At 36.7% G+C, this 23,073-nt stretch overlaps 1 protein-coding gene across 20 annotated transcripts in view; it reads right to left on the bottom strand.

Annotated features, from left to right (window-relative positions):
- LMNTD1 (lamin tail domain containing 1) overlaps positions 1-23,073 on the bottom strand; it is a 312,291-nt gene that overhangs the window by 12,527 nt on the left and 276,691 nt on the right. For 9 of the 20 annotated variants that reach the window (XM_032473201.1, XM_032473202.1, XM_032473203.1 and 6 more), the window contains 6 exons: positions 16,954-17,072; positions 13,480-13,715; positions 10,613-10,811; positions 5,426-5,612; positions 4,773-4,892; positions 430-641 (listed from right to left, as the gene is read on the bottom strand). In XM_032473201.1, the coding sequence (XP_032329092.1) occupies positions 430-641; positions 4,773-4,892; positions 5,426-5,612; positions 10,613-10,811; positions 13,480-13,715; positions 16,954-17,072 (1,073 nt within the window). The remainder of the gene's footprint in view (positions 1-429; positions 642-4,772; positions 4,893-5,425; positions 5,613-10,612; positions 10,812-13,479; positions 13,716-16,953; positions 17,073-23,073) is intronic. The other 11 variants (XM_032473196.1, XM_032473194.1, XM_032473195.1 and 8 more) reach the window with 4 other exon arrangements.

Raw genomic sequence — 23,073 nt, 5'->3', positions numbered from 1 at the left:
GCAACCCCTTTATCACATTAGAAACATTTGCCTACAAATGAAAAACATAAATTCTACACCGTTAGCCACAGCTAGCTCCTGATCCAAGATGAAAATTCTAGATACTGCAAATCTCCCTCCACCTGAGCCCTGCTGAAGACTCAAGGCCGTGCCTCTCACAGCAGCACCATCAGGAAATGCAATGGCCAGAGGGGTCTCAGTCTCACCTAGCAGAAATCGCCAGCCGGTCCCATGGGTATTTCCCTACTTGCTTTGTGTTCTTTATATTTTAAAACAAAAATTATTATGTTTTTTATGGTCATATAGGAGTTTGGGGGTCATTATTGATTTACCTATTCATCACACAGCTGCCTGACACCCAGTCACTCCCACCTGCTCACTTACTAACCATGGGAAGAACTCAATTTAAAAAACTCAAGCAACTTTTACCTCTTAAGAAAAGCTTGAACATGTTCCACCTGACATTTGGAGGAACCTGTCTTAGATTGATCTTGTTTTTCGATAGTTGTTGGAGCTGCTGGCCAATGAAACATGTGCCTTCGAGATGTTGAACTCACTATCGAGCTTCTGTCAAATTCAATGTCGGTCTCTAATTTCTCCCACGCTTGCTTCCAGTGAATAGGAGTGTACCAGGCAACAGCCTAACAAAAATGATTCATTAATATTAAATACTGTTGGAGTTAGATAGGTTTTTTAAATGCCATAGGCTTATTGCAATAAAATGCCCAAATCAAACTCTAATGTCACTTACGTACTATGTAAGGATTAGTGAAACACATAAGGAGGCTGTAGTAAGATATCCTGGCCTTCGTTTCCAGTTCTGAAAATTGCAAGCTGCTTAACTTTAGTCAGGTTAGACACTTACTGCCTTGGGCTGTGCCCTCGTATGTAAAATGGGGAGGGCGGTGGCGGTCAATTGCTATATGAGGGTGTCGTGAGATTCAGTTAAGCTACTGAATTTTATAACCACAAAGAATTGTGCAAAAAGTAGTTGTAGTATCAGTAAGTTAAAAATTTAAATATTTAAACATCGATGCATATATATATCTTATCTGAGATGGGGAAATGGGCAATAGAACTGAAAACATGGAGAGGAAACCATGTTCCCCAGGGCAGAATCCCAGGTGGGACTGTTAAGGAGACCCAGGACCACTAAAGCTGCAGTTTATCTTGGTTTCCTGAATATGTGGCATGTGTACAACATATACGTGCAGAAATTATTCAGAAAAATCATGTGTAGGGACGAATAAATTATGTCTTCGTTCAATGTGAGAAAGTTAAGCAACAACTGTGCCCGAACACCCTACTTGTTCTTGTGATCTGCTTTTAGTTTATAAAATTAGAGGTTTGGGTTTATGCTGTAACCATTGAAAAACCCTCTGTTTGCCTTGACAAGTTAAATACACATAAAGGCAACACAAGGCAAGCTCAATGAGGCTGGGCCTACGGCAAAGAAAGAGAAAGATGAAGTCTCTGGAAAAAAGTTTAATTTCATGGATCACAGAAGGCAAACTGTCACTTTTGCTTCAGGTCATCAGTTAGGGACTCTCCTTTTTAGCAGCTCAAACATAGATATTTGTGTGGAAAATAATGTTTGTGATCTTTTTAATGCAATGTCTCTCAGTAAGACTGTAAGCCTTTCCTAGCCATGAGCAACATTTTATTTCTTCCTGTATTGTGAGACTTAAAAATATTTGATAACAAATAAAAGGATGTCGTTTTAATTTCACCTCTGGAATGTTGGCCACATGAAACTTGTAGGCTATTTCTAGCACAACAGAAAAATTATTGGAATTATAATGTCTGGGGTTATTTTAGTTTTGCCATTTTGCCAATCATGTGACCTTGAGCAGGATATTTAACTTTCCAAGACCCGTTTTCTTCCTTTGTAAAATGCTTAAATAACCTGAGACTCAAGTGAGATAATGCACATAGAAATAGCCCTCAGTGAATTCCTCCAGCACAGGAGCGGTCTGAATCTCTAATACAGAACAATGTATTGGGAAAGCCCTAGGCACTGAACAATATAAGAAGCCTACTAATTTTCTGACATATAACATAGAGGCTGCAAATTGTATAGGACAACAATGAGACTGGTGAAAAAGTCTAGCCCTGTTTCAAAAGCAGTAAGCTTATAGAATCTTAGTGCTTGTACTGTATAATCGCTTAACGTTACCTATTAGAGAACAGAATGAAGATTACACAGTTAACTCGTGGCAGCGCAGGACTAAATCTACCTTTACATTACAGCTCACGATTTGTAGCCATATTGAATATTAACCACTGCCATGTTAGTGATGAATCAAAAAGTAGTCTGTCATACTTCAGGTTTCTTTTTTTTAATGACCCATAATGTAACTTCTCTTTGCCCCATCTTAAAAAAAAAAAGTATTTTCAAGACCAGAAACAGGATCTATTCTAATCTGTGTGACTGGCAACTGTTTTAGTCAGATTTTAGGCTCTGTAACTTTTCCCACAAGATATGGGTTATTTTCTATATACAAGTTATATAAAAAGCAATTCCAGAGGCACGATGAAACCTTGCATCTGTCTGCTTTTCAGCACGTCTATGGGAATGTAGAAACCTATCTTTTCAAGGAAAATCTATCTGACAAGTGCAGATAGTGAGGTCCAGTATCACTGAGGTGAGAACAGGAACTAATTGTTAAAAAAAAAGCGGTGGGGGGGGTGGAGAACTCTGTGCTTATATTAGAGGTTCTAGGTTGACTTAAAGTCATATTTCAGTGCATTTGATGAAAATATTTTCTATTTGAATTAAATAACGCTGATTGTTTTACCATGGGGTAGGAATTCCAATAGGACGTGACCTTAAAAAAAAAAAAGGCTTGAGCTGAGGCCTAAAGAGGGAGTAGGAATTAATAGGTAAATAGGGGAGGAAAGAGAGTCTATGGAGTGGGAAGAGCATGTGCAAAGGCCCTGTGACTTGAGGGAGTAATTAAGTACTAGGAAAGTGAAAGAAGGCCAATGTGGTTAGAGAAGAGAGCACAGAAAAGCATGGCGAGGGTTGAGTTAGGGAGGAGGAAAAGGGTAAGACCATTATGGTTCAGGTTAACTGGGTGACTTCCCTCTCATCCTGCGACTCAAAACAAGTGTTTTCTCCTCCCTAAGGCTTTTCCTGATGCTGTCCTTTAGAGTTGACATCTCTAATGCAAGCTGCCATGCTCTGTGCGCCGACTTCTATTAAAGCATTGTTTCACTGTAATGCAATTATTTCTTGCTACATATTAATTTTTACTACCAGACTCTTGCATTTTCTTAGGACAAGAATCATGGAATAATTACGCTATTTTTTCCAGCACCTAGCACAATGCTTGGAAGATACTAAATATATGTAAATGTTTTCCAAATGAATCAATCAAGTTCACTCTTGCACTAGCAATCAAAATTATTTGTGTTTACATCACCCTGCAGAAATGGTCTGATCCTATATGCGGAGGTAATTCAAAACACTCCGTAAAAGGGGTAGTCAAAATACAAAGTCTAATTCAGTTGCAGGCAAAGACAATTTACTAAAACATGCATCCCCGGAGCTCAGGGACCCCTCTGGTTCAACACTCAGTGACTTGAACAGTGTGCATACAAAGTAGAACCCCCAAAGTGTTTGCAGAATGGCTGATAGGTGAATAAATGCAGGGAAAGGTCTGAAACAAGCATGTCTTAACCCTAACCTGAGTTTTGCTAATGATTTCTTGTGAGGCTGAGTAAACAACTTAGATTGCACAGCCTTACCTTCCCCATCAGTGAAAATTATCAGAAGTATTACAGAATTCAGTTCGAGCCCACAAAAATATGTAAGGGTAAGGGAGTGAAGGCTGCAAAATTGCATCTAATGAGTGTTCACTCCATATAATGATCACTGGTTGTTTTCACAGAAAGACCTTAAATGGCTCTTAATACGCTAGCAAGTCTACTCTAAAGGGATAGTCAACCTAAGCCTCAGGTGCTGTGTAGCAAGACAGAAATGCAGAAATAGATTTCAATTAACATACTGTGTGGATTAGTAGTTATAAGACGTAGTGAGTTAAGAATGGGGGATAAGAAAAGGCAGGCACTTAAGAAAAATCTAAAGAATGGCTTCAAAAAAGGAGTAAGTGTTTGTTGTAAAACGAGACATCTTTAAACTTCACTGGCATGTTTTGGGGTCTGTATTTATGCTAATATGATACCAAGGAGAAGGCAGAGTGAAAATATAAAATTGTAAAATGTTGGGAATGAGTTACACAAAGTTATTTCTAATACACTTAATTTTACAGAGAATATAGTCCCTACAAATTAGAGTTGGTTCTTTGATTAGAATATCAGCCCCTTAAGAGTAGGTATCACGTCTTACTCTATGTTACATTCCCAACACTTACGACGCTCATTACAGCCCTTAGAACAGAGACGCCCAAGAAGCCTTTGAGAAATGAATAAATGAGTAGAAAAGGCCTGCGTGGGGTTCCTTCCTTTCTTGTCCTTCTCTTTAGGCTAAATACAATAAATAACACCCATTCTTGGCTCTGCAATGTGAAGTAGCTTCTTGGAAATGCAAGATATCAAATGTATTTGTGCCAAAATTGTAAGCAGCTCCTCGGCACTTTGGCAATGAGAAGAGGGTGCTGTTGATCTGCTTGACGTGTTGTGACGGTCTGTGCTGGTTCTGTCCCAGCTTTTAAGGATGGAAAAATAATTCAGCAAGCTAAGAGGAGAAGAGGAACACAAGCAGAGCTGCTTGCCCTTTTAAAAACGATCGTTAAGAGCTGGACACTGACTTCACCGTTAGGTTTGCACAGGATCGTTGTACAATCTGGGCTTGTCCTAAACCTGTTTTGTTCTTTCCAAAGAAAATCTGATGGTGGCTGATGCTCTGCTTCAGAGGCTGCTGACCAGACCTGTAAGAAGACACTCTGTTAATGACAATCGCCATTGGAGTTCAACATAGTTTTATAAATGTCAGAGAGTTATTGTCAATGTATTTTCCTAAACAGACGAGGTTTTAAAATATGATGACTGTATAATATGGAATGTCAAGCTGTGTAACTGAACAGCTACCATATGTGGTTTAATGGAAAGCGTTAAGAAAGAGGGGGGAGCTCTCCAGCATCACCTAAGCAAATCCTCTCTTTGTTGCTCTTTTAAAGTTATGTTTGTTTAGTCTTAGAAACTTAGGCATTTCATTTTGATAGTTAAATTCTAAAAACAGAAAGTACTGTACACCAAATTGAAGAAAGCTACGGACAACTAATTATGGGTATTAATTTACATCCAGAGATGGATGAAGTGGCACAATTAACCACCAATGACCAAAAAAAAAAAAAAATCACATTTAACAGAGAGATCTAGGGATGGAGAAACCACTGGTACTAAACCACAGTCTGAGCAGATAAATGAGTTCTAGTTCACAGTCTTTATATCTTATACTCACTGTTACTGTGGAATTGGCCTGCATTATGATATTTGGAAGGAATCGGTACAAGGAGACTATTTGTCCGTTTACATTTTGTTGGAGAGTATGGTTTCCAATCTGCAGTTCTTTGTCAAAGGAAGAGTTAATGAGCTTCACAAATAAACCCTTGACATTCACTTCAGCTATTTTAATGTCTCCAAGAGCACTAGAAAATAAAACATAAGGATTATAAGGGAGCGTGTCTGTAGCTCACTTTAAGAACTGAATATGCCTTGGAACTTGTTCCTAAGCTGTATGGTCTGCTGGACAAATTCTACGTGGAAATAGTGGTATTTTGACCCCACCAAATGGCTTAATTTCTTAGTTCTTTTTGTTTATCTATGCAATAAAATGATCTTTCACATAAAATAGTTATAAAGAAAACAAAAAATTATTTAAGTATCAAGGTAAACACACCATAGGGAGGTGCAATTATCATTATTTAAATTTCATACTGTTTCCCATAAAACCACTGAGACATGAAACTCTCAAGTAAATCAGGAGGAAAGTTAAACCATTTAGTTTATTTCTGATAAAGTTACTGTGAACATGAATAGCAACTATGTGCTTAAAAATAATTCTGAAAACTTAAAATCTTATACAAGATGGTGTTTTTTTCCCCTTCTAACATGATGAGAGCTTAGTATGTACCAGGGGCCAATTACAGTACAGCATTTAAATATACACACACATTTTTGGAAGATGGACTATGCTTTTATACAGATAAGAATAGCTGAGTTGTCCCTTTGTGATCATATATGTAATTGGATACATACAGCTTTTCAAAAATCTTTCATTATTCAAGTGGATTGTTTATTCATTGATCTTAAATTTTTATTTAATTTAATTTTTTTATGCACACAAGTAGGATAGATTAGCTTGTCTGAAATAAAAAATATCATTGTCCATGTCAGGGCTAGTCACTTCATTTGCCTTCCTTTTGACAGAAGGCCAAAAGTTACAGGAAAATACTTCACACAATACGTGGAAATTCACAGAGGCAGGGCTGTTAACCTGCTATCACACAACATTTAGTAGTTATCTTTTTCTTTTTCCTATAAGCCTTCCCATTTTTATACAGTAGGAAAATGGCCTGAGGTCTCTGCTTATATGTTGCGACTGGCTAAGTATAGAGTAACGTCCCCATCAATGTTGTCCGTAGCCTCTGCATGGTCTTGACTTACAGACTGTAAAGACAAATGGCTATGTTGCTTTAAAAAAAACCAACCATTTTCTTATTTGAGCTCTGATTTCTCTAGTTGTCAGGTTCTCTTTGATAGCTCTGTGCTACTTATCTGCCTTAAGGTTTCTGCTGCTCTAAAGCTACTAACTTCTCTCTAACATTTCAGTTCTTCCAACATGCCTCTACGTAACATTCTCTGTCAACACTGGCACTTGTGTCTATAGTTGCCAGTGACACAAGGAAAGACAAAGACCACATGACCACTTTTTTCTACATCAGATGCAGAGAAAGCATTTGACAAAATCCAACATCTTTTCATGATAAAAATTTTCAAAAAATAGGTAAGGAAGGACTATATCTCAGCACTATAAAGGCCATAAATGAAAAACCCACAGCTAACATTGTAATCAACTGGGAAAAACAGAAATCTTTTCCTCTAAGATCCAGAACAAGGCAAGGATGCCCACTCTCACCACTGCTATTCAACATAGTACTGAAAGTCCTACTCAGAGCAATCAGGAAGAAAAAGAAACAAAGGGTGCCAAGTTAGAAGAAAAAAGTAAGTTATCTCTGTTTGCAGGTGACATAATTATATAAGTAGAAAACCCTAAGGACACTACAAATTTAGTCAACTTGTAGGATACAAAAATCAACATACAAAATCAGTGACAGTTCTGTACACTAACAATGAACCAACCAAAAGGGAAATTAAGAAAACAATCCCATTTAAATTAGCAACAAAAAAGAATACTTAGGTATTAACTTAACCAAAGAAATTAAAGACTTATACACTGAAAACTACAAAATATTGATACAAAAACCACAAAACATGGAAACTACAAGGAAATTTAAAAAGTCACAAATAAATAGAAAGACCTTCCATGTTCATGGCTTGGAAGAACTAATATCAAAATGTTTGTACCACCCAAAGGGATCTACAGAATCAAGGCAATCCCTATTAAAATCCGAATGACATTTTAAAACAGAAGCTGTAAAAGATAATCCTAAAATTTATATGAAGCCACAAAAGACCTCAAATAGCCAAAGCATTTTGAGCAAGAACAAAGCTGGAGGTATCACAGTTCCTGACTTCAAATTATATTATAAAGCTAAAGTATCTAAAACAGTATGGTAGTGGCATAAAACCAGACATATAGACCAATGGAACAGAATAGAGAACCTAGAAACAAACACACACATTTATGGTAAACTGCTCTTCAACAAGGGTGCCAAAAGCACACAATGGGGAAAGGATAGTCTCTTCAGTAAATACTAGAAAAGTGGATATCCACATGCAAAATAATGAAATTGGATCCCTATCCCATACTATACACAAAAATCAATTCAAAATAGGTTAAAAACTTTAAGGTAAAACTTGAAACCATAGAATTCCCATAAGAAAACATAGGGAAAAACCTTCTTGACATTGATCTTAACAATAATTTCTTAGCTATGACACCAAACGCACAGGCAACAAAAACAAATATAGACAAGTGGGATTACACAAACTAAAAAGCTTCTGCACAGCAAAGGAGACAATCAACAAAATGAAAAGACAGCTTACAAAGTAGGAAAAAAATATTTGCAAATCATGTATTTGACAAGGGGTTAATATCCAAAATAGGCAAGGAACTCATACAACTCAATAGCAAAAAGCAAATAATCCAATTAAAAAATAGAAAAGGACCTGAGTATTTTTCCAAGGAAGACATACAAATAGCCAACAGACACATGAAAAGGGGCTCAACTAATCATCATGGAAGTGCAAATCAAAACTACAATGAGATATCAACTCACACCTTTAGGAATGGCTGTTATCAAAAAGACAACAAATAACAAGCGTTGGCAAAGATGTGGAGCAAAGGGAGCCCTGTGCACCGTTGGTGGAAATGTAAGTTGGTGCGGTGCTATGGAAAAGAGTATGGAGCTTCCTCAAAAAATTAAAAATAGAATTACCACATGATCCGGCAATCCCACTTCTAGGTGTTTATTTGAAGGAACAGAAGTGCTATTTGTAGAGTTAACTGCACCACCACGTTCACTGCAGCATTACTCACAATAGCTGGGACACAGAAACAAAGTTTCCATTGACAGATGAATGGACAAAGAAAACGTGGTATATATTTTACATATGTAGTTGGTCATTGAACAATGCAGGCGTTAGGGGCACCACCCCCCCCTGCACAGTGGAAAATCAGCATGTAGCTTTATAGTTGGCTCTCCATATCCGTGATTCCATATCTGCAGATTCAGCTAACCATGGATCATGTGATACTGGAGTATTTCCTGAAAAAAAATCCACCTATACGTGGACTCATGCAGCTGAAACCCGTGTTGTTCAAGGGCAATTTTATATATATACATAGATCAGCCGTAAAATGAAGGACAACCTGCCATTTCTGACAAAGTAAAATAAATCAGAAAGACAATTCCAATTTATGTGGAATTAAAAAAAACCTAAGCTCATAGAAACAGAAATTAGAACAGTGTTTGCCAGGGAATAGACAGTGGAGAAAATGGGAGAGATACTGGTCAAAGGATTAATACTTCCAGTTGTAAGATGAATAGGTGCTGGGACTCTAATACACAGCATGGTGACAGTAGTTAAAAATTCTCCAAAATTCTATACAACATTTAAGGAAAAAAAATACTATTCCTTCTACACAAACTTTTCTAGAAAGTGAAAGAGGAGGGAACACATATCCCAGCTCATTCTAGGAGATGAGCATTACCCTGATACCAAAGCAGACAAAGACATGACAGGAAAAGAAAACTACACAGCAATATTCTTCGCAGACAGAGATGTAAAATTCTGAAACAAAATTTTAGCCAATCGAATTCAACAATATATTAAAAGGATAAACATTTTGGCCAAAGGAGTTTTATTCCAAGAGTGCAGGGTTGCTTCAATATTAAGAAATAAAAATCATATGATCATCTCAATAGATATACACAAGGCATTTGACAAAATCCAGCATTCATTCATCTATTCACTGCCACAGGTTCAATATTCTGAATCAGAGTCCTGTCACTCCTTTGTTTGAAATGTTCTCACTGCTTCCCATTGCCCATAGTGAAGACCAAATTCCTCAGTCTGGTCTTCAAGGCCCACTGTGATCTGTCTCCAGTCTGTCCCCTACAGCCTGGTTACATCTCTTCACGCACTGCTCAGTATAACCATGCTTACACTTGTAACTGACCTTAGCTTTTCTGCCTCCTTCACTTTGTTTATGCTGCTCCTTAAAATCAGTCATCATTTTTAACATGGTAGGTACTGTATGAATAATTTGATGAAGTGTTTTCAGATGGTTGAGAGAAGACTTGGGTATTCAGTACAGTTAAATAGCAAGAGTGTTGATTTTAGGAAATCTGACCTAAGGGGAAAAGTTTCTTTCCTTTATGTCTGACCTTCGACTCTGGCTAACAATTTCTTTTACCCCTCTAATACCCTCTGTCAACGTGTATTTACTACTAACAATTCACAGTTCAATCTGTTATTCACTCAACAAGGAAAGCAGGGGTCAGTAAATGCATAGATGAGCCAGCTTTTTTATTTTAGTTCTAATATCAACTTTCTTCCCGATCAATTCTTTTTGTCATAGATACTGACAACCATACAAATGGATCAATGAGTTAAAAGCCCATCTTTCTCCTTCAGACGAAAAAAAGATTCTAAATCCATCTGAATGATTTGCCAATAATAAAAGAGGCTCTTGAATAACTGAGTTAACTTTCTTGGTAATGATCATGCAGTGCTGTTTCCTCTGGAACCTTTAAAGAGTTAACATTCTTTGTTTGTTTTCCTAGAAAGTTATATTGATTCCTTTTAATTGCCCAGAATGTGAAACAGTTATATTTTAATGAATTATTTAGAGTTTTAGAAGAGAGCATGGACCTAAACAATAGATTAGAACTTTAATTCCTACTGATTTATTGCTTTTACCTCAACAGAAGATATTAAAAAGTTCAAATAGAATAAGTACCTGGATCTAGACTGGCCCACTTCTTCAAGAATCATAGAAAAGTGCTTCCAAGTTTTCTTGGTGTGGAATGAGTGAGAGGTAAGTTTCTTTGAATCACCAAACAAAGACAGGAAATAATCCTCCCCTTGCCCGACCACAGCTGGCTCAGAAGCATGGACTGGCAGAGACTTTTTCCTTGGAAATTTGAGTTTGTTGACTCCTTTCAAAGAAACCAAAGAGGGAAACAACAGAGATAGAAGTAAATAAAAGAAGATTTTAAAAGAGGACATCAAAAGAACCCAAAGCTACCACCTTTATTCTTTTCTCTTACCAGTTATATTCTTTATACACTTTACTGTCACAGTCAAACTCAGTGAGGACAGTTAAAAGCTTTAAACCAACATCTATAAAATAACCAGTAAGTATTTTTAGTGATGCTCAATTCCTAGAGGTTATTTCAGTTATCTAAAACTATCAATTATATCATCATAATTAAGATTCAACTGATTAAGTGGTACTAGAAGCATCGTGAGTTTCTCAATAGGTAAAACATTTGAGTCTCTCAAATTTGAATATGTTGTATATAAATACAGCTTTATTCTGTTTTATACTAGATTTTCTCCCAAATTACTACTCACAAATTAAAGCCTCAAATGAGTCCTTTCCTACCAATGGTCTGAATTTTTGCCAGGTAAAGACTTAAATTCACTCTAATCAACTAAAATACCTTATTAGAAAGATAAAGTAATGCTCAATCAGATTCTAGTGTCCTCTTGGAAACTTACTCTGTTAAAATATTCACTACTAAGATTCAAAACCAAAATTGGTTTCATGATTTTGCATAGAAAGAACCATGTTGGAGAAATCTAATGATGTGTCTGCAAAGAGAGAGTAACCCTACAGAGAGACATCATGATGAAGCAGATCAAGTCATGTGTCTTGGATTTAAACAGACTTGCAGTTGTATCCCAGTTCTGTCACTTACTAAGCCAACTGATTTAAACTTTCCAATTCTCAGTTTTCCTGAACATAAAATAAGGCTAATATTATCTCATGCAAGTGATGTGAGGATTGACGATAATGTAGGTAAGTGTCTAGCAGAGAATCTGGCCTTTAACAGGTGCTCAATAAATGGTAGCTATTATTGTAGCAAGGGGCTTTGGCTAATGTGTCCCTCGGCCAAAATCACCAAAGGATTAAGACAGTCTAGAGTGTGCTTTATATTCTTGTATCTTTAATGAAACCAAAGCAAAGGGAAAGAGGGAAAAAAAACCAACACATTATTTCCTAAGAAGGATTCCTTGATGTATTTTGTTTAGAAGAGATGTCTGGAATTAAATTAGTTCATTCCCATTCAAGTGACTTTATTTAATTCTTAAATTCCTTTGAGGAAAAAGAATATACAGCATCGTTTTTAATAGCTCATCTTGAAGATGAAAATCTTTGTATTCTAAAAGAAGACACACTGATTTTTGTTCCAGTGGTTATTTCATCTAGAGGACCAGATGGAAATGAACCAAACGCAACATCTCTGCAGACCCAGACCTATCTAGAGAGTCAGAATCTACAGTAACTGGAGCATAAGACTCCACCCCAGCACAGCTCTCATCCTGCAAGGGGGTAGCCACTGTGTTTGCTTTTCCCCCAGTACTAGGAGCTTTCAAGTTTATGTCACCCAAGTATAGAGCATACGCCATGATGATATAGTGCCAAAGGATGAGAAATATTACCTCTCTAGATATCAAATTCATAGTTTTCACTTTAAAGCATATAGATTTTGGTCAGTGTGAATTTTAGGAGGCTTCTTTGAAAAATGTATCTTAGGCAAACAAACAACGAAGCATAAGGAATATGCCAATAGTGGCAGTAGGTCAAAATCCTATATAACACTGTGTCAAAGGCTTAGGAAAATACCAGAGTCAAAAAGAAATATAGAGAAGCAGCAGTCAGGCTGCAAAGGCCCACAGGATGGTACAGGAAAATGAAGACAGCAGGCAGTTGTGGGTGTATTTGTGCTAACAGTTTTGAAACTTGTCTGTTGACTGGTAATTACAGGCCCCAAATCTAGCCTTTTCTAGGAGAAGGTACTTACTGATAGGTTCAGAGTCACAACTTATTTTATCCAGCACACTGACTATGTGCTAGGTGATTTTCATAAATATCTCACTTAACCCTTGGGATTGCCCTGTGACGTTGATATTTTAATCCTCATTTTGTAGTTGTGGAAAATGGGACTCAGATACTAAATATCTTACCTAATGTCTCACATTTGGAACCTAGGTCCTCTGTTTCCAAGGACAATGGTTTTTCAGTAAACCATGGTAACATACCCTCAAAGTTCTCTAACCGTGGTGACTATCGCTGAGTGCATTGTTAACTGTCAAAACTTGACTGCTGTTTCATTTTCCTCTCCTCCAAATTCTGTATTGTTTCTTCCCTTTCTCACCACCATTTTTATTACCTACCTTGTATTTCTCTTATCTGTCTTTCCTTACTTAAGCCCTGGTCTCCTAAAGGCACAGCATACACAAGACATTGCTTAATCTTCCCGGTAGCATTCAGAGGAAGGGCGGCTAATGCTCTATGGTAGAATTTTTAATTATCTAGCAATTTTAGAGTATCTAAGTGGTCAACCTTTGAACCATTATGGTAACTCCAAGATATTTTCATCATAGAGACGATGTATTTGGCCACAGATATTTCTACGACTGAACATGACTCCAATGCTAGAATCAGTGAGCATAGTCAAGTTACTCTGCATACAACATTAAGAAATTAGTACTATTAGAGACAAACAACCGTCATTCTGGCCTCTAGGTACATAAGGAACTCTACTGAACTATTTGCTTTAAAAACAGTGTAAGTAAATCGGTATATGTTTTGCTTACCCAAATTGTTTTTGGACTGGGGATGGCTCACTAAAGAAGATTTAGGAGACTTTGATCCAGCTGTTGATATAGTTACTCCACTAACCTGAGGGCTAGACGGATAGTAACTGACAGATGTTTCATCGGATAATGACTGTGACAATGACAGTGCCGGGGTGTCTGAATCTGTAGACCTTGACAAGAAATGCACTAAAGATCGCTGGGTCGTTGAGAGACCGTCATGTGTGTCTTCTATTCTGTGTGAGAAAATTAGTATAACAAACAAAGTGAGAAAGTCAAAGTGACAGACTATGAATACGCAAAGCATGAACAATCATTATCATCCAGAGTTCTGCTTTGTAAGGGTATTGTGCATCTAACACAAGCACAAGAACATCTTATATTTCTAGTTTTAACAATCTAAATAAAACTCTGTGTCAAGTCATGCTTTTATTTTTTCTTCTATTTGATTTTTAAATTCCGACATTAGATGGTTCTGCAAAAGTATAAAAGCAGAAAGAAGAAAATAAAAATTACTATAATTCCACCAACTAAAAATTTTACTATTTCCTTCCAAGCTTTTCATTTTTTATTAATTTTTTTTTATTAAAGTGTAGTTGATTTACAATATTATAGTAGTTTTAGGTGTACAACATAGTGATTCAACATTTTTTCCTTCAAGGCTTTTAAATGCTTTTTTTCACTCAAAATTGAGACTCTATAAACCATTTATATCCCACTTTTATCACTTATTACATTATATTTCCCTTTCCATTAACATGAAAAACATGATTATAATTTCTGTTTAATATATCATGGTTTACTGTACCTTTTCCCAATAATTTTTGCTGCTGTTTAATTTTGCTACATTTATAAAGATTCTAGAGTTGATGTTTGCTTTCAAGTACACTTTACAAATGAGTAACAGAAATACAGCACACGTGTGTATACATGTGTGCACTTGTGTACGTGTGTGGATGGTGACAGGAACAGCACAAAAGAGGGAGAAGAAAAACTTAATTTCCAGTTATTATTTTTATATGTAAATCTTACTATGAACAAGAATTTTTCCCTTCTAAAAAAAAAAGACAAATGAACTTATTTACAAAACAGAAACAGACTCACAGACATAGGAAACAAACCTGCAGTTATTAGGGAGGGAAGGGGGTGGGAAGGGATAAACTGGGAGTTCGAGATTTGAAGATACTAATTACTATATATAAAATAGATAAACAAGTTTCTAATGTCTAGCACAGGGAACTATATTCAATATCTCATAGTAACCTATGGTGAAAAAGAATATGAAAACGAATATATGTATGTTCCTATATGACTAAATTATTGTGCTGTACACCAGAAACTGACACGTTTGTAAACTGACTATACTTCAATAAAAATATATATAAAATTTTTTCCTTTCTTTTTTATAAATATAAAAGTATTTGTTAACTAGTGTGCCATCATTTAAACAAAGTCTCTAAACTACAGTACAGTTTTTTTTTAATTGAGTTATAGTCAGTTTACAATGTTGTGTCAATTTCTGGTGTACAGCACAATTCTTCAGTCAAACATGAATATACATATATTCATTTTCATATTATTCCAGTATAGTTTTTATAAGTAAAACAATATTCTCATGGAGTAGTTCATGAAAAGGCTGATGACAACTGCTTTTGAGTCACATTGAGTCTCTTCCCAGGAACCTCAAAGCAATCCATGTGTGTGTGGTTTGATGCTTGAGTTGTGAACAAAGTCCTGGGGTCCAACCCTTTAGCTCTCTGAAAAACTAGGTCCACGGCCAGACCGAGCCCTTCCTGCTGGGGGCCACATATCCAGCCACTGTAAGTCCGGGGCAAGTATTTTGCTTCCATGCATGCTTTGTCTCTATTTTGATATCTTTGTTTTCCAGAGTTCCTATAAAGCTATTTTAGCCAGTCTTCTGTTTTTTGTTTTTGTTTTTCCAATGTTTCCACAAGGGAACAAAGGCCTGAACCTTCCTAATCTGCCATCTCGCTGATGTTAGTCTCAATCTCTTTGTTTACCGAGAGGGAATCACGCAAAACCAGACTTCTCTAAGTGTACCTCTCAGAAGGCACAGATAACTCAGGCAATTCTTTGAAGTAAGTTAATGGCATTGGCTTTGAACACTGCGTTATTACTAGCCCAGTACTTGATCAAGCTTGAGCACATGCCCTACTGCTGACTCTTCAACCACTCATCTTTGTCAAAAAAGCTTCAACACACGAAGATACGCTCTTGAGTATGACTGTGGTGGTAACAAAAAGGAGACTACAGAGGTCTATTGTCAAATTACAAATATTTCATCTCTGTTTAAACGGAGACAGGATCATATGACATAATTTTCCCTTGACACTGGATAGAATAAGCAAAAAAAAGGACCTTTCTTGTTCAAAGTTCCTTACATCTGGGTTTCATTACAGACAACTGGCTGTATCTTTTCAGCATGTTCATTTTGTAAGTTCTGATTCTTTTCCCCCCTCCGGTAAAACAATAGCGTTTCCAAATAAATTTAATTCCACAGAAGATTCACAATAAGCCTTTGCAAATGTTGTGATCAAAGAAATCTGGTCTAGGGTCACAGGGTGCTCTTGTTTTTGTAGTTGAATAAGAAGCTTCTAATGGCTGCATACATCTTGGAAGAGCTGAAACGTTTTAGGAAGAGCCCATTGTCTGAACCCTGCACCCGCAGACCTGTTAGACTCCTTTTGGAAGACGAGAGATTTTCCCTTAGTGCTTGGTTAGCTTTTCCTTTCCCATGTGAAATTTTCCAAGCCCCTTCTTGATATTTTGCTTCCTCTGTAATTGACTAGCACTAAACCAGAGGCAGTTATAAAAGTCCATTTCCAACATTTCAGTGTTATTTTGGGAGATGCTGCATTTGGTAATACTGAACATTATTTAAATCTCAGATGAGCTCTAAGAAGAAATATTTTCAAAATGGACTTGAACTGAACAGTAAACCCAGGACATGTAGGTCCAAAGTAACATTAGCTTTAAATTGTGTATATTCAATATTAGGGATTTTTTTTTTTAGAAAACCAATGCTAATGTTTTGAGAGAATGATTTACATTAATAGTAAAAATAAAGAGTTGTAGTTTTTATTTAATATCCTCACAGACATTTCCAAAACCAAAGTTCTCTAGCAATTCTCTGTCCCCAGGTGAGTAAATTAGTTCTAAAGAAATTGTCTGTCAATTACCTTAACATGTTAGATATGAGCTTTGGAATCTCAGCCAGGTCTGATAAGATGGAGATCTGTCTGGGTGAATTTTTATACCTGTCAAAAACTAACCTAAAGCTTTTAAAACAGTGGTTGGGGAAATTGTTGTATGCTATAATTAACTAATTTTAGAAAATTTGTAGAATAAATTCTAGTTCTATTTCATAAGATGTTTTGAAACAAGAGATCAAATACTCCATCCTTATTCTCTAAAATTTAGTCCCTTCTATTCTCTTATTTATGCCTTTCTTACTGTACTTGATTCTCCATTTTATCTTCCTGGTGGTGGACTTCACTCTGCAGAGCCGCCAACATTTCCTGAATGGCTTGTTTGTCTTTCTTCTCGGCTGGAAGAGAAGTCTCTTTTCTTTTCTGGGAAAATAAAATTGACATTAGGCAATGAATATAGCTGAGGTTCAAGGCAGATTTTCTTTTTCAAGTGACCTCACCTGTTAATCTAACTACCTTAGAGTACCTGCCAGACTTCATGATTTTTTTACCAAGTTGGTGCCAGAACCAGGATTCTAATGCGAATATGTGAGTGCTGACATCGCCAATACTGACACTGGCTAAGAATATTAAACAAATCAAGATGGAGGTGTGTAGCATGCACTGGAAGCGGCTCAAGAGGCAGGGCGGTAATCCAGCAAAGCTACTTTTATGGTCACAACTTTCACATCTGGTCAACACTGCCTGTTAGAACACTATGAGGTAACGTCTCCATAGTTACAAAGTTCCAGCCTCTGAACAGTTACTATGTTAACGCTGCACCTGCTTTGCAGTTTGCAGTCGTCAAATAACGTAACTTGCTTTTAGGAAAGCTGTATCTTCTACCAGACAAACTCCGCCATCGAAATGTTTGATATCCTGTTTCGGATTTCTGAGAGTCAAGGCTAGCGTATGAACATTGAGGGAGTTACTCATTGTTTTGGGGGTTTTTGTTTGTTTTGGCAAATGCTCTTTGAACACAGGGAAACAGCCAGGAAGCAGAAACAGAAAACTTGTTTACTCTTAAGGCAAAAAGAAACCTACTGGTATAAATAGTGAAATCACAAAATTTATCACATAATGAGGCAAGTAAGCTAGAGGAGAATAAACATTTGACTATATTTTCTCCATTTCAGAGATGAAGCAAAATTCCTTATCAGCATTATAGGCCAATTATGTAAGTACAGGATAAAGAGAGTTAAAATTTTATTAGAAATTTTGCTTTTGCTTAAAAAAGAATTAAAATAGATTATTTCTTGCCACTGTCCCAGTTTCCCTAACTCTACTTGTCCGTATGGTTTTCCAGCTGTTAAAAATTTCTGTACTTGAATTACATACATTAGTGCGGTGTCATTATGATCTCATTTGTTTTATCAGTAAGCCTACTCACGTTTTCCAACATAGTTTGGAGAAACAAAAATTCTGTTAACTGAGAAAAACTCTGGAGAGTGTGAATGTTTCAACGGTCATTTCTTACACAGAATACTTCCTTTATTTCCCTTCCCCAAATTAGAGCGTGTGTGCAATTAAAACCGATTTCCTCTTCTGCTGCTTCTCAGACTAAGCCAGTGGTTTTCCAGAGGAGACAAAGTGAACCATAAGGGGAATTTTGTAAATATAAGGGGACATTAATGGTAGTCATAAAGATCTGGTGGGGTGCTCCTGGCATTTAGTGGGCAGGATCCGGAAATGCGAGACTTTCTGCAATGTGGCAGATAATTCTTCTTGGCAAAGAAATTTTCCCATGTGCCACATGACCTGCCAGACATTCATGTAGATGAAAAATAGTTTATAATTATCTGAGCCTAAAGCCTAGCTCCATATTCCATGTAAATGCAAAATATTTTTGTACACTTTTAATATTTACCAAATTTTCCAGGAAGTAGCTATTATTTACATTGAAGGAAGATTATATATTGGTTTGTTCAAATAGACATTTTCCAAGAGTTGTTCATCAGTCTGGAAAAATTGCATCATCAATGGCTACACCACTTGGTGCATTCATGTGGTTGATATAATTTATCTGACAGAGTTTGTAATGGCAGCAACAATAACAGTAACAAAATCAAGCTGAATCTGATGAATCCTCTAACTTACACAAAATACAGAGAACAGAAGAGCACATCAGCCAATTGATCAAGAGATTTAAAAGACACACTTTGTAATTTGTGGATATGATTTCTATCCTAATTCAAGCAAGCTGCAAAAAATTCATAAGACATTGGAAATTTAAGTACACTGGATATTTAATGATATTAAGGGATAACTGTTAAGTATTTAAGGTGTATTATGGCATTATGACTGAATTTCTTAAAAAGACTCCTTGTTGTTTAGAGATGCATACTGAAACATCTATAGATAAAATGATATGATGTTAGATCTGCCTCAAAATAATACAGCAGGTAGAGAGCGGATGAAGATGTAGATGACAAAGACGCACTGTGACTCCCAATTGTTGAAGCTGAGTAATGGGTGCATGGAGCTTTGTTATCCGCTATGCTTATTTTTTTCCTGTTAATGTTCAAAATTCTCCACAGTAAAAAGGCTAAGGAAGGAAGGGTCATTTGGGGATGTGTGGACTCCATACACTGACGGCATTTTCATCAAGGCTATCTCTGATTCAGGAAAGACAGGATCAAGCTAGAACTGAAAGGGAAAAGCAGAAGCACTATTTATGAAGTTCAAGTCTTCCCACAGGCTCTCTCACAATGGCTTTGGAAGATGGGAATTTCCCTTATCCAAGGTTATATGGCCAATCGATGGAAGAGCCAGAATTCGGCCCCACATCCATCTGCTATAAAGGCCTCATCGCTATACTCTACATTTCTCTGCTGTAGCTCCTGTCCAATGTCTTCCTAACTCTTTCCATGGTAGCTGCCCAAATACTTATCTACTCCCAAGCCAGCTTTGTCCTGATCTTTCTCCCTGCTCTGTGGTCTGTTCTCAGACCACTTTCTCCCAACTTCCACACTCTGTGTCATTTCTCTTTGGCCGTTTCCTCTGCTGGAACATCAGAGTGCTGTATTAGAAACTGAAGCCCCGTAAGAGTAGATACGGGGCAGAATTGGGATGATGAAAATTGAGTTTTATAGTGTGATTTTACCTTGATTACAAAAAAATTAAAAGTGGCAAAACACCATATTCAGCAATTTAAAAAAACAGACAAAACATTGTATGTACATAATTTTTAAAAGTTGAAAAACACAAAGAATTGGCTTTATGTATTCTAGTCATCTATCTCCACATATGGAGACACATTTGCACAGTAGGGGATTTTTTTTTAAGTCAGTAATATAAACAAAAATTCTTAGTAAGTGAAGGCTGTACATGTACAGAGAATTTTCTTCCCTTCTCTGGCTATGGGTGGGAAATCCCAAACTGAGTAATATGCAGTTGAGGATTACAATTTAAAACATGATATGTTCCACTAAGATTCAAAGAGTTTGTATGTCTAGGAATGCAGTTTCACATTTGCGCCCATACAAATAGTGTATAAATTCCTATTGTAAAGCATCTTGCTAGTCTAAAAATGTACCATGTTTCTTCATTTCCTTCACACAGACCCACCTGCAAATAACACAGCCCTGAACACAGGTGCTATTATTTCACTTTGATGCCAGGGTCATTTTAAGGTTCATAGAGAAGATAAAGGGCCACTTACTGGGAGGTTCAAGTTTCAGATAGTTTGTTCATATACGTTCTTGGCCCTTCCTAGTCACAAAAATCTACTGCCAAACAACACTAAGATCTCCCACCTGCATATGCGATACTAAATGTCAAACGATGGTTTGAATCCTCCGACATCCACGTCAGTTTCAGCAGTGGATCATGAACAACTGCACAGCTACTTCACACACAGGGTACATGCATTGAGGCTTAGCCTTTATCCATCAAACACGTCTACCTATGCTCTCTAGAGGAGTAACATGCTTATTCTAAGACAGGGCATCTCAGACTTGTTCAGAAGGCAGAGATCTAAAACATATGATCTTATTTGCAGAACACCATTTTCTTTGTAAAACATTTTTTAAAGATACAAACCAATATATTTTTATTTTATCTATGTGCTATTTTCACGTACTTTTACTAGCAAAAAGAAATCCACCTTATATTATCCATATACCATATAAACTCACAACCACCAGCTCACGTCTTAAAATAAAATACCCAACAAACTGTTGAGCCAAGAACAAGAGATTGGTTTTGAGTTTTCCTATTGATATGAATTTGCAATTTCATTTTCTTCTGCCATCCACTGGCAATCTTCAGCAGAAAAGTGGTGTCTGGAGCCAAAGACTTGTAAAAAGTTATTGGAGAACAATTTGAATTGAGAAAATGCTATCAGCTGTCTTTTTTTTTCCCTTTGCAAACAGGGTAAAATTGTTAAGTGTACAATAGAGGATTGTTGACTACAGGTACGACATTGTACAGCAAGTCTGTAGAACACACTCATCTTGTTTAACCTAAATTTCCTGCTTGTTGACTATTAACTCCCCATTCTCCTTCCCCCAGCCCCTGGCAACCACTGTTGTACTCTGATTCTATAAATTTCACTATTTTAGATACCTCATATGCAGCCTTTAACATAGAAAAAAAAAATCAGTCTTACTTTATGCATACAAGAAATAATAGGTAGCTGAGTTGCCCCAAATTGGTGACTCATTTTTATTTTTTGGTTTGTGGATAAACTAATGAACTCATTTTACACATACACACACACACACACACACACATCTAGTCTATCAAGAGAAAGGTGGAATACTCAAAATGAGATCTCACTGAGCGGAAAAATTAGAACTTCATTGGTTCTCGGCAAATTATTTCTGGAAGTAGAAAAAGACTTCTCATAAAACCAGATAGCTGAAAAAAATTTTTTCTTAAATACAGTAACCTAAATTTGGTATTTAAATAAGACACTGCATCAATATTCTATCAGCACAGGTATGTGGGAAAGCATATCTGAATTTGATTTACATAATTATTTTTATAGTACTTGTTGATTATAGAATTTTAGAGTTAGAAGATACTTTGAAAAACATACTAGTTCCACACCTGGAAAACTTTATGTTACATAATAGGTGACGTTATTTAAATAACACAACAAAAATATTTTAAAATATCTTTTGATATAGAAACACAGATTTAGTTCTGCCCTGTTTAACACCCTTGCTTCAATTTGTCATTGAGTGCTTATAACATTCATTCTTAAAGGTGCTCTGTATTTACTGTATGTTTCTCATTCCCAACAATTCAATGCTAATCATCACTATTAACTCAATCTTGGGTTAATGCAGAGATCTGAGGCAAGGGGTATCTGGCAAGAGGCTGATGAGGCTCTGATGAGGCTGGGGGACAGGGAGCAGAGGCCGGGGAGAGGTTAGACAGTGATGGAAGGTGAGTGAGAGCTGATGGAGAGGCCAGATCCTCAGGGTCTGATTGGTCAGTGGGCCAAAGACTGACAGGATCTGACTTCTGTCTTAAAAAGGCCACTTTGGCTTCTATATTGAAAATAGCTTGTAAATTCAGTTCATTTGTATCTTTACAGAAACAGACTCACAGACATAGGAAACAAACATGGTTACAGGAGAGGGAAGGGAGTGGGAAGGGATAAATTGGAAGTTCAAGATTTGCAGATACTAACTCTTATATGTAAAACAGATAGACAACAAGTTTATACTGTATAGCACAGAGAACTGTATTCAACTTCTTGTAGTAACCTATCATGAAGAAGAATATGAAAAGGAATATATATATACGTACACATATAACTGAAACATGATGTCGTACACCAGAACTTGACACAACATTGTAAACTGACTACTTCAATCAAAAAAAGAAAGAAAGAAAAGAAAATAGCTTGAATGAGAGCAAGAAGCAGAGAAATCAGAGGAGGAGATCTTTGCCATCATTCCAGAAGAGCTTATGGTGCTGGGCACCGCCGTGTGCAATGAAGGTGATGAGACAAAGTCAGATTCTGAATGCATTCTGAAGGAAATGCTGGCAGAATTTGGTGGTAGATTAGAAGTGAGGTATGAGAGAAGGCGAGTAGGCAAGATGACTCCAGGGATTTAGGTCTGAGCAACTACAGCTGTCAGTTTACTGACAGGTAGACAGATGATAGATAGATAGATAGATAGATAGATAGATAGATAGATAGATAGATAGATAGATAGATAGATAGATAGGTAAGGATGATTAGACAGACTATCTAACATATGCAGCATAGACAAGATTTTTCTCACTTAAAAGAGTGTTGGAAACAATCAGAAATTAATTGTGAGAGAGAGACTAACTGGTTTACCCAAGGTCACCTTGCTAGGAAGGTACAAACTTGGCCTTGAGTATTGCTCAGGGGTTGCACTGTTCTTTTTGCCCTCAAGCACAG

The sequence above is a fragment of the Camelus ferus genome, chromosome 34 (assembly GCF_009834535.1).
Source record: "Camelus ferus isolate YT-003-E chromosome 34, BCGSAC_Cfer_1.0, whole genome shotgun sequence".
NCBI lineage: Eukaryota > Metazoa > Chordata > Mammalia > Artiodactyla > Camelidae > Camelus > Camelus ferus.
This window is presented reverse-complemented; position numbering and strand designations above follow the sequence as displayed.